Source organism: Quercus suber, unplaced genomic scaffold (assembly GCF_002906115.3).
Source record: "Quercus suber isolate HL8 unplaced genomic scaffold, Cork oak 2.0 scaffold_630, whole genome shotgun sequence".
Taxonomy (NCBI): Eukaryota; Viridiplantae; Streptophyta; class Magnoliopsida; order Fagales; family Fagaceae; genus Quercus; species Quercus suber.
Genome location: NW_027070072.1, coordinates 284,212 through 295,318, shown reverse-complemented (window position 1 = coordinate 295,318; position 11,107 = coordinate 284,212). Strand labels below are relative to the sequence as shown.

Sequence of the window (11,107 nt, the reverse complement as noted above, 5' to 3'; positions counted from 1 at the left end):
AAGCTCTACGTATTGCTGCTAGGTTTTGCTATCACTACTCAGAAACCAACAGAAATTTGCCAAGTGTCATGCAAGAACCAATCACGCATCAGCACATGTAAGCGATGACATAAGCAGCCTCGCAGCGTGTAAGCGGTGACATAAGCAGCTTCGCACGTGTAAGCGATGACATAATCAGCCTCGCACGTGTAAGCGATGACATAAGCGGACCAATCAGGCTGTGACATGTGTCACCAATCAGACTTCCCCACGTGTCGCTCATCCACCCCAAAACTCCTATAAATAGAACCTTCCTGAGACATTAAGAAGGACATCAAGCCATCTGAAGCACAAGCGGCATCAGAGAAGATTCAGAAGCACAGAAGCTCTGTCGGAACCAAGCTCTAAAGCCTCCAAGAACTTCAAGAACTTCAACTTCGAATACGAAGAACATTCGAAGAGAAATCATCCAAATCATCTGCCTAGATCCAAAAGTTTGCGGGAATCAAGCCTAAAGTGTCCGAAAACATCAACAAATCACAAATCAGTGAAGCTCTACGGATCCAAGCTCCTAAAGCCCCGAAGAACTTCCACCATAAACCTTCAAAGACGAAGAACACACGAAGAACACGAAGAACATGAAGAACAAAGGATTTCTAACAAGCTCATAGCCAGAGATTCATTGTAATTCCGTTTCAGCAATCTTTGATCCATCCCTCAACCAAATTGAAGGATATTTTGTGTTCAAGTCACAATCACATTACCACAAATCCAAATCAATAAGTTCTGCAAGGAGATTGAATCAGAGGATTACTCTTTTGTAATCACAAAGAATTGTACTACACAATCATCAATACAAATTCGCAATTGTGAAACTATTTTACTTGTTTGCTTTATCTCAAACTAGAAATTTAGTCGTCTACATATATATTTAAGATAAACTACGTATTTGGTCTCTATCCCTTACATTATATTTCAATTTAGTTCCTAACCTTTCAATTGTGTCAATTTGGTCCCTAACCTTTCAATTTCATGTCAATTGGGTCTTTGCCATTATTTTTGAATGGAAATTGTTGATATGACAAACAGCCAAAATAAAAATTTTTTTTTTAATTAATGTGGCAATAAACTAATTTTTTATTTTGGTTGTTTGCCCATGTAAAGGATAGAGACCAAATACATAGTTTTTTTTTTTTTTTAATTTTTTTTTACGTAATTCATCCTAAATATATTTGAATTAATTTTATTTTTTTATTATGAGAAATCACAACATTTTCATAATATTTTTATAACAAATCCTAAGTAGCAGATTATTATGGGATTGTTATTGGTAAAAAAAAGGTATTTCTAGTAGTAAATTCAAATTAGAACTAATAAACTAAATATTAGATACCAAATTAAAATATGTTGTAAATAATAGAAACTAAATTCTAGTTCACCCATATATTTAATATGGTATGTTTTTAAAATCTACTGCTCATAACTAACTAAAAAAATGTGGGTTCCAATTAACTCAACTGGTAAAATTTCTAATGGTTGTATAAGAGATCTGGGGTTCAATTTCTGCCTACACTAAAAACTGATTGGTGTTTTAGTTTAATAATAAAAAATTATCATTAAAAACAAACAGCGTAGGTTGAAACTCTCTTAAAAAATTTAAAAAAAAAATTAAAAGGGAAAGATTCCACCTAAAGTGATTTAGTGATTTTTTGGTTCACAAATGTCCAAAACTCACCCTTTCATCACTTCTTTTATTTGGTTCACAAATGTCCAAAACTCAATGTTTTTGCGTGGGAAAGAAAGCAAGTCTGAGGCGGGCAAAGAGTAAGATACATCTTCTTCTTCTGACAGATTTAACAGAGAGGTAAGCTTGAGCTGAGAACGTGTGTGGTGCCGGAGCAATCCATACATATTTGGTGACATGAGGCGCAGAGACAGAGGGCTGAAGAAAGCTTATGCGGCGGCGCGTGTAATGCAATCGGAGAGAAAAGCGCTTCGCTTTCAACACGATCTTGAGGTTTAAGAAAAATAAAGGGGTTCTTTTGCTCACATAATAAAATGCACAGTTTTGGAAAGAAAAACGGAGAGAGATGGGATAGCACAGGGAGATATGAGATGGGAAAGCTTATGCGGCGGCGGCGCGTGTATGTCTCTTACTCTTTCACTTTTCTGATTTTGCCCTCTCTTGAAATGCCCAAATGGGCAAATCCTTCTTCTCATTCTCTTATTTTCCTCCTAAAATCCTCAGGTGTCTCTCTGTTTCTGTGCTTCTGTGCAGCAGATTTACACAGTTTTACATGATTAGAAGTTCAGGGTTAGTTCAAACTTTGGAGAATAGAACAATTTTTATACTTTTTTTTTTTTTTTTTTTTGAAACAGGTATTCACAATAGATTCTGAATACAAATCGAGGAAATAAAAGCTGAAACGGGAGCAACAAAAGGTATTTGAATTCACATATGTGTGGCCTTTTTGTTTGACATCATGAGTATATAGTTGTTCATTTTACTTTGTTGTTTATTTTTCTCCTAAAGTGGGTCTCATTGTATTGTGAAGTGCGTCTCAATGTTTCAAAAGTCAAATTTTAGCTCTTTTTTTTTCTGTTCAGTTTCAGCCAAAAAAAAAAACTGTTTCAGCTTTTATCTCCTTTATTTTTCCCCTCACACAAAAACTTTATCACTTGGATATGCTAGGATTATGCCCTTTCATTCTTTCATGAAATTTAATTACATAAAAAATTGATATTATGAGGTTTCATTATTCTAAACGACCTTTCCAATGTGATAGAACTGTTCATCATTTCCAGTTAAAGAGTATGCAAGATTGAGCTATTTTCTTTACCTGTAACTATCCAATTTCATCTGAAGGTTGTAATGATGGTTGGAGCAGGGAAGTTGGTGAGAAAAATTGGGGGAAATGGCGGGAGTAGAGACACATACCAACATATATATACATACATATGTATAGATATGCAATCAGAAGTTTTTATTTTTATTTTTTTTCTATATATATAAAGTTTTTGTTTGAAAGGTTTTTCCAATTTTTTTGTTGTTTGAAAATTTAGGCTCAATTGACTATGGGTGTTGTATTTATATGATTTTGTTATGAGTTAGCTATGTTTGGATTGTGGAATTAAAAAATTGAGACTCCATCTTGATTTTGGAAATCAATTCATTAAGATATTTGTGTTGCACGCAAAATGTTTTATGAAAGCTTCCAATGTAGAAGTATTTGAGTAGTTAAAAAAGAGGCATGGATTGGTAGAGTAAATGTTTAAGTCATTTTCTCAATTTAGGCTCAACAACACTGAAGACACTACAGCCATAAAATTATGCTTTTTTAAAATAGGGAATTATAGGGAATTAGTTTAAACTTCCTTCTAAAGTATTGCAGTTCTTTAGGAATATACTTTTACGATCAACAATTTAGTTTCATTGTAATGATTGTCTCTAACTTTGCCAAGAGTTTCAATTCATTGTTCAAAATAAATATTTTGTTTAGATTTTTATTGTTCAATCAAATTCTCTAAAGCCTCATCATACATAGTGTAAATTGGATAGTGACAGTAAGAATCCTAAAATCATGAAAACGTTGTTGTTTGTTGTAATCGCTTTGAATACTTGGGATAGATTCTGATAGGTGCTTACTAATTAGGAACCTCATGATCTCTTGGTCATTGTTTGCAGCGTGGTCCAAGGGATTCTATTTTTCATTGCTTTATAAAATGGATTTGGTCCAGCTAGCTATATTGAACAAGAGTGTCATATTGTTTCAGACTTCTATTTAAAAATTTGCGAATAAATGTTATTACATTACTTTTCAAAATTTTTGCTATGCACCAACATTGATCTGGTTCTATTTTAGCAGTTTGTCTTGCTAGATATAGCCGATTACTTTATTTTGTTCTTTTCTATGTTATATATATAAAGAGAATTTTGTTTGTTTGTTTGTATTGTATGTACGGCCGAGCAGTAAACAACATTCATTCCTAAATAAGTGGTCACCTTGTGTGATATGGCAGTGTCAAATTATGATGGTTTTATGACTTAAGACAACAGATACTTGAGAGCCTAAACCTTTGGTAGAGTAAAAAGTGTGGACCAGAAAGAGAATTAAAAGTAGAAGAAGTGAAGAGAAAGATCAATTTTTATGACATATAATAATATTTTTTCATTATTTTATGACATAATATATGTGTCTTCTTCAATTGGAATTTGATTGTAGATGTGGGATTTACATTATGGGTGAAAGCTATGGTAGGTTCTACACTTGATCTTATATCACTATGCAACATACTGGCTAGCACATGTCGCCCAAACTAGTTTTTGTACAAAAAAGTGAAAAAAAGAAGTTTGTCGATCAGTTTGATTTACACAACATAATACAAGCCTTACGCAACACAGTATTAAAAATTCAAAGTTTGGATTCAGAATCCAACAAGAAGAGACACACGTACATGTAAAATGCAAGGCTATGCAAGCCTAAACTTGAACAATTTACAGTAATGAACCACAACAAAACAGTAGCAAGTGTCAATGCACACTTCAATGAGGTTAAACCACGCCCTACGCCAGTAAGGATTTATGTAGAGAACTGCAACAATTCCCAACAATACTGTTATGTAAACCACCACAAAACTTATGTAGAAGACACTCATGTCCATGAAACTACCACCTTCTTCCTCATAATCCATTGGTGTTGTAAATGCTGGCCCAATTTTGGTGCAATCATTATGCAATGGAGGTCCGCACAAGAGAGGGTTCCCCTCATAACTGCTTTCCTCAAAAGTAATGAATTGATTTTTTCTATCTGGAGTTGTACCTGATAAGTTGTTGTGTGCCACACTGAAGACTTCCAAAGAGGTCATTTCAGTCAATTGAGGAGGGATTGTACCATTTAAATTATTGTAGGAAAGATCCAAGCTCTCCATTTGCTTCAGGTTTGAGATTGATGTGGGAATTGGTCCTGTTAAATTGTTGTGCGACAAGTTCATTGCACGTAAGTTGTTGCTTATCTTTCCAAGTTCGGGCGGTATTTCACCTGCTAACCTGTTGCATGAGAGGTCAACTCCAGACATGTAGTTGAGAATGTCTCCCTTGTAGGAGTAAGTTTTAGTCTTTGTTGTGAACTCCACCTCTTGTTTCGAATCCTCAAGTGTTGCCTCTTCAAACGCAAATTCGTACCTTGGAGTAATCAGATATGCCCATGTTATTGGAATAATTTTACCAACAAACACGCCTGAGAGACCTCCTAAAGTAAAATCATGATCTGATGCCTTAAATGTAAAATTACTTAAGCAATGGGGTATTGGACCAAAAAGTTTATTGTAGGAAAGATCCAACAAGTTTAACTTTTGCAAAAGGCAGAGTTGAATTGGAATCCTACCTTCTAAATGATTTGCTCCCAAAAGGAGAATGCTCAATGATGAGACCCTCCCGATCCAATCAGGAATGCTTCCGTTTAGGTAGTTATCTCGAAGATTTAATGTAACCAAATTGGAGTTGTTTTGGAATACATTTGGAATTGGACCACTAAAAAAATTTTTATTCAGATGAAAGAACTTGATTATTGACAAATTGAAGCAAGATGGAACAAGGCCAAACAAATTGTTCTCAGAGAGATCAAAAAATTCAAGATTAAAGAGTTTGCATAACTCGATCGGAATAGGACCTTCCAGTTGATTATTGGCCATAACAATTGTCGTTAATTGTGACATGTTCCCCATCCACATTGGAAGCATGCCTAACAAATTGTTATTACTAAAATCAATTATGGCACCATTAATCATCAGTGAGATGCTATTTGGGATCTTTCCCGAGAAGTGATTGTTGTCCAAATATAAATATTGCAAATTAGTCAAATTAAAATTGGTAGGAAATATTTGGCCATTGAAATTATTATATGACAATTTGAGAAAAATTAGGGAGTGGCAACCCATTGTGAAATGCACTGGCATTGTTCCTGATAAATTATTTTTAGACAAGTCTAAACTCCACAAAGAAAACAAATTCCCAAAAGAAGAAGGAATGCTACCTTGAAATGCATTGTTAGAGAAGTCTAAATAATCTAAATTTGGAAAAATTAAACCAAAGTTGGTTGGAATTGGACCTTGTAAGTAATTACTTGAAATATCTATCTCCTTAATGTTGGGATAAAGATAATGCTCATATGGCACCAGGAAAGACCCTGTGAAAGAGTTATTTCTTAAAATAAGAACCTCCAATCTTGTATTGTTCTCTAACAACCAAGTGGGGAACGTCCCACTCAAATTGTTGTGGGAGAGATCAATTTCTTGCATATCATATTGGTAATGAAGGAATGTGGGAAGTGTTTTATTGAGTCCATTAAATGAACACCTTGACAACTTGAAAAGCCTTAATTGGATGGTTGGAACCCTAGTATGAGAGTTTGTTTCAAAAGCAATTTTGTTGTTATCACCGAAGAGGAACTTGAGATTTGAGAGGTTAAAAAAGGAGGAGAAGGTGATTGGGTTCAAGAATTCATTATTTGACAAGGAAAGGAACTCAAGTGATCTCAAATCAGATAGGGAGTGGACATTCCCACTAAAGTGATTCTCAGAGAGATCCAAAAAGTGAAGTGACGTCCAGTTTGCCATACATGAAGGCAATATCCCTTCAAGATGATTGTTGTAGAGGCTTATCTCTCGGAGGTTCCTCAGTTCACACAAGCCTGTAAAATGGGACGAGTTATTGGCTTCTACTATTGTGATGATCCCTAACAATATCATTATGAATATAACAAAGCTTTCATCAATGGATGAACCATCCAAATACAGCTCCTCTAGGTTGTTTAGTGCACGTAACTCTAAAACAATACTAAAAGCTTTTTAGGTATAGAAACTATGGAAAAGTGAGTAATATAGTATGGCATGAATTAGTCACAACAAAAGATTATGAACAATGGCAGAGTTAGGATTTCAATTCTGGGGCAAGAATAAAACACAAAATTGAAAGTATAATTTTATCCAAACTCATTATTTTAATAATTTTTATCCATAATATCAATTAATTATAAGCATATGGTTCATATTATTTCTATGAACCATATGCTTATATGAACCAAATACATTCACGAGTAAATGATTTCAATGCTATCGTTGTTCAGTTTTAGAGCTAGCCTCATGAAACTCCCGACTGTATCAACAATTTGCAAATGGATAATATTTATGGACAAATGTGTAAACAACAAATTTGGACGAGTAACAATTATGACACTAAACCTAAAAAAAAATTAAAAAGGATCTCATCGCACACGCGAAACGCGTGTGATGAGACTAGTTTATTACATATTTTTAATTATTCTCTCTCTCTCTCTCTCTCTCTCTCTCTCTCTCTCTCTCTCTCTCTCTCTCTCTCTCTCTCTCTATATATATATATAGTAAGAAAATAGAATTTCTCATGTCCACTTTTCTTCATTTTCATAATTTTCTTAATGTTTGGTTCAAATTTATTTGGATAATTATCGATTTGGTCCTTAACATTTAGGTTGTGTATCAATGTGATCTTTGACCTTTCAAATGTCTATTTGATTAATTTGGTTCTTGATTGATGGAAAATGCTCAACCTTATTATCAAGGGTAAGGATAATTTTGACACAATATCTTGTTACACCAAAAATTAATTGGTGTATTAGTTTGATGCTAAATAACAATAATCATGGAGTCGAGGCTATAAGTAAAATTCTATCTTTCAAAATAATAATAACTAGTCGCTAACTCATGCTATGCACGAGAACCTACCTATTTGTGAGGTAGATAAAAATAATTTTATAAAAATTTTAGGAAACTATACAATTGCATGATTTGCTCTTGTATATCTTTAATTTGTGTTACAATTTGATGAAGAAGCCATTGCTTGGCTTACAAAAAATTTGTCAGACAATTTCAGATACAGCAAAAAAATAACTCAAAAATTTAGATATTAAAACTTCTGAAAGACCAAAATATATTAAAGAATTAGATGATTCATTGCTTAAAAATTATTGAAACAAAACCAAATATATATGACTAAACAAGAAAGAAAAATAAGAGAAAGATGAGTTACATTCAAAAGAATAATTTCAATTATTGCAAGCTTTTTATCTTGTAAAAAACGGCTAAAGAGAGTTTGGTGGTTCATGTATGAAAATTACTTTTTAAAAAATACATGAAAAACCATAAAATAATTTTTTTTTTAACAAAGTAGAGGAAAAGAAAATCACATAAGAAGAGCTCATACCTTTACGCGGCTTAAAAAAAATATATTAGGGTTTGCTTTGCTTTTATAGTGTTTGTGATTAACCTGACAAATTTGGAGATAAATTATCAATATTTGAGTTTGAGTTAAAGTTGGACTTTTTAGAGAGATATAGTTTCATTCCTTGTTAAGTTTGGATTAAACAAAAATAATTTTATTTAAAAAAAATGATAATGGTAAGTTTTAGTTTAAATTTAAGTTGGACTTATTACAAAGATAGAGTTTTACTCATTGTTAAGTTTGGACTAAACAAAAATAAATTTATTTAAATAAAATAATAATTTTATTTAAATATTGTACTGACGTGAAAAATTGTGAGAGTTTCAGAGGTTTCAATTTTATAATAATAATAATAATAAACCCTTAATGAAATTCAATTTTATCTTAGGCCGGGAAGTGAAACAGAAAGAACTCATCAAGAAATACAACGAAAGATTTGGCTCCTCAATCAATTTCAATCTCTCCGTCAATCAATTTTTATCTTTTTTTTTTTTTTTGAGAGGCAATCAATCAATTTTTATCTAATTCAAATTCTTTGTAAGTTATAAATATTTCATCATGTGTTTCGAATGTTCCGAGAAAGAATCATATCCTTTGATAAGGATTTTTTTTTTTTTTTTTTTAAAGAATAAATTAGCTTTCTCTTTTTAATCTTTAATTTTATTTACGAAATGATGTAGTATGGACGTACTCAGCAGCTTTAATATTTTCCTTAATATCAAAAAATTTTAATTCTTTCAATTTTGGGTTTATCCATCTGTCTAATGAGATTTACTCCCTTGACAAATGACAATCACAGAAACAGCTAGATAGGAGTTTGATGAGTCCTAACACCAGAATATGAATATTAAAATAGGTTTTTTTTTTTTTTTTCAAACGAGTGTATTCAAACTTTTTCGAGTATTTGACTATTCACTCGACTATATGCAATGCTCCAATCCCATACGCACCATATTATTACAAGGAGAAATATCATAGAGTAACCCCAAGATACTAGCAAGAATATCAGAGATTTTAGGAACTACTAAGTCAACCCCTTCAAATTTTAAAATTTATTATTTTGTTGTTGTTGTTGTTGTTGGATTTTTTTTTTTTTTTTTTTTTTTTTAAGAAAGTCTTTGGTTTCTTGTTGGTTTTGGTCTTCTAGTCTTCTGTTTAGTGCCTGCCAACTGTAAGTGAAAGAAAAAAAACACGCTTTGCATTTATTAGAAATTTTTTTTTTGGGTAAGCATTTATTAGATATATTGTAATGATGATGTGGATTGTTTGATAACAGTATATATGTGGGATGCCGGTGGCCTATTTCATCTCAAGATCAGTTGGAATCATAAGTGAGAGAGTTGGACAAAAACTTTGTCAGTCTTACTGTCATAGAAAATCGAAAAAGAAAAAGTAATGGGGTTGGGACGTTTTTGTGGTGGGTAGTGTTAATTTTGTTCAATTTGATACGAATGGGTGCTTTGGTTGCTGGGAGCAAGAGAAAGCAGCTCTCTTGCAAATCAAATCTTCCATAAACTCCACAACTGGTATCGATTATTTGCAAACTTGGAATTCACCAACAAAAAGAGTGATTGCTGTGATTGGGAAAGAGTGAAGTGGACAACACTACGGGGCGTACAATCCAACTTGATCTTAGTGGATAATCTCTTGGAGTAGGGAAGATTGGTGTTTAAATGCGTCTTTGTTTCTTCCTTTGAAGAGCTCCAATACCTCGATTTGGAGGGCAATTGGATAGTAGATGGGTCCAAATGAAGTATGTTCATATCTTAAGAAAGTTATTGTAGTGTTTGTCGAATTATGTTTTACTTTCTACGTTATATTTTTCTTTTGAATTTTAAACGAGAAATTAGTTGTGGCTTAGGATTCACTTTATACTATAATGGGTTGTGGACATGGAAACTGAAGCTCTGACTAGGTTACAGGTTTTGAAAGATTCTCAATGTTGCACAAGCTGGAGATGCTTAACTTGGCTAAAATGGTTTCAACAACAACATCCTGTCATCGGTCAGTGGAATTTCTTCGTTGAAGATACTAGATTTGAGTGAAAACAAATTGAATGGATCATTCCACATCCCAGGTAAATCTTTTGGCTAAATTATTTTTTGTACATCCTATCATTACCAAATTCAGACTCTTTAAATTAAGGTATTTAAGAGAATGTTATTCTATTAATAGTTAATACAATCATGAAAGAATTTAAGTCTTATCAATTTGTGGATCGATTTGAAATAAATTGGGTAAAATTGATTTCAACTTAATTACCCAAGTGTTATGCCAAATAAACTCTCAGAATTCAAAATCATCTTTTGTCGTTAACATTTACTTCAAACAAATATATATATATATAATATATATAAAATATATAATCCCTTAATTTTAATTAGATCATCAAATCCAAATATAACCTTAAAATAAGAGAAATTTTATGTCCACAATATTTTCATAATACTTTCATATCAAATCTTAAGTGGTGGGTTATTATTGGCTATTACCAGTAGACATAGTACTTCTCTTAAAATAATCCAAATAAAATCAACTAAAGAAATTATTATTATTTTTATATTATTATAGACTTTTCTATTTTTTTTTCAGAATGTCAAAATTTTTAATTCATCCTAATTTTGGAGTTATGCATTTGTCTAGTAAGATTTACACAATTTAGTAGTATTTTACAATGAAATAGACAAGAGTGTTATAAGATCTATTACCGAATAATAAACAAGCCCACCAAAAAAAAAAAAAAAAAAAACCTATTTTAATATTCATATTTTGGTGTTAGGACTCATCAAACTCCTATCTAGCTGTTTCTGTGATTGTCATTTGTNAATTACCCAAAAAAGTAAAAGACTAATCTTTTAACCACCAAACTTGGAA

The 11,107-nt window shown here is 32.2% G+C and overlaps 1 protein-coding gene and 1 long non-coding RNA gene across 3 annotated transcripts; one reads left to right on the top strand and one right to left on the bottom strand.

Annotated features, from left to right (window-relative positions):
• Window positions 1–1,702: 1,702 nt before the first annotated feature.
• Window positions 1,703–3,626, top strand: LOC136064128 (uncharacterized). 2 transcript variants are annotated; one of them, XR_010625794.1, is made up of 3 exons: window positions 1,703–2,123; window positions 2,359–2,421; window positions 2,846–3,626. It is a non-coding gene; the product is annotated as an uncharacterized LOC136064128 (long non-coding RNA). The 2 variants fall into 2 exon arrangements; XR_010625795.1 differs by having other exon boundaries at window positions 2,766–3,626.
• Window positions 3,627–4,316: 690 nt separating this feature from the next.
• On the bottom strand, window positions 4,317–8,203 carry LOC111993226 (cuscuta receptor 1). Its single transcript, XM_024025082.2, has one exon. The coding sequence runs from the start codon at window positions 6,724–6,726 to the stop codon at window positions 4,450–4,452; it is 2,277 nt and encodes a 758-aa protein (XP_023880850.2). The 5' UTR covers window positions 6,727–8,203; the 3' UTR covers window positions 4,317–4,449.
• Window positions 8,204–11,107: the final 2,904 nt, after the last annotated feature.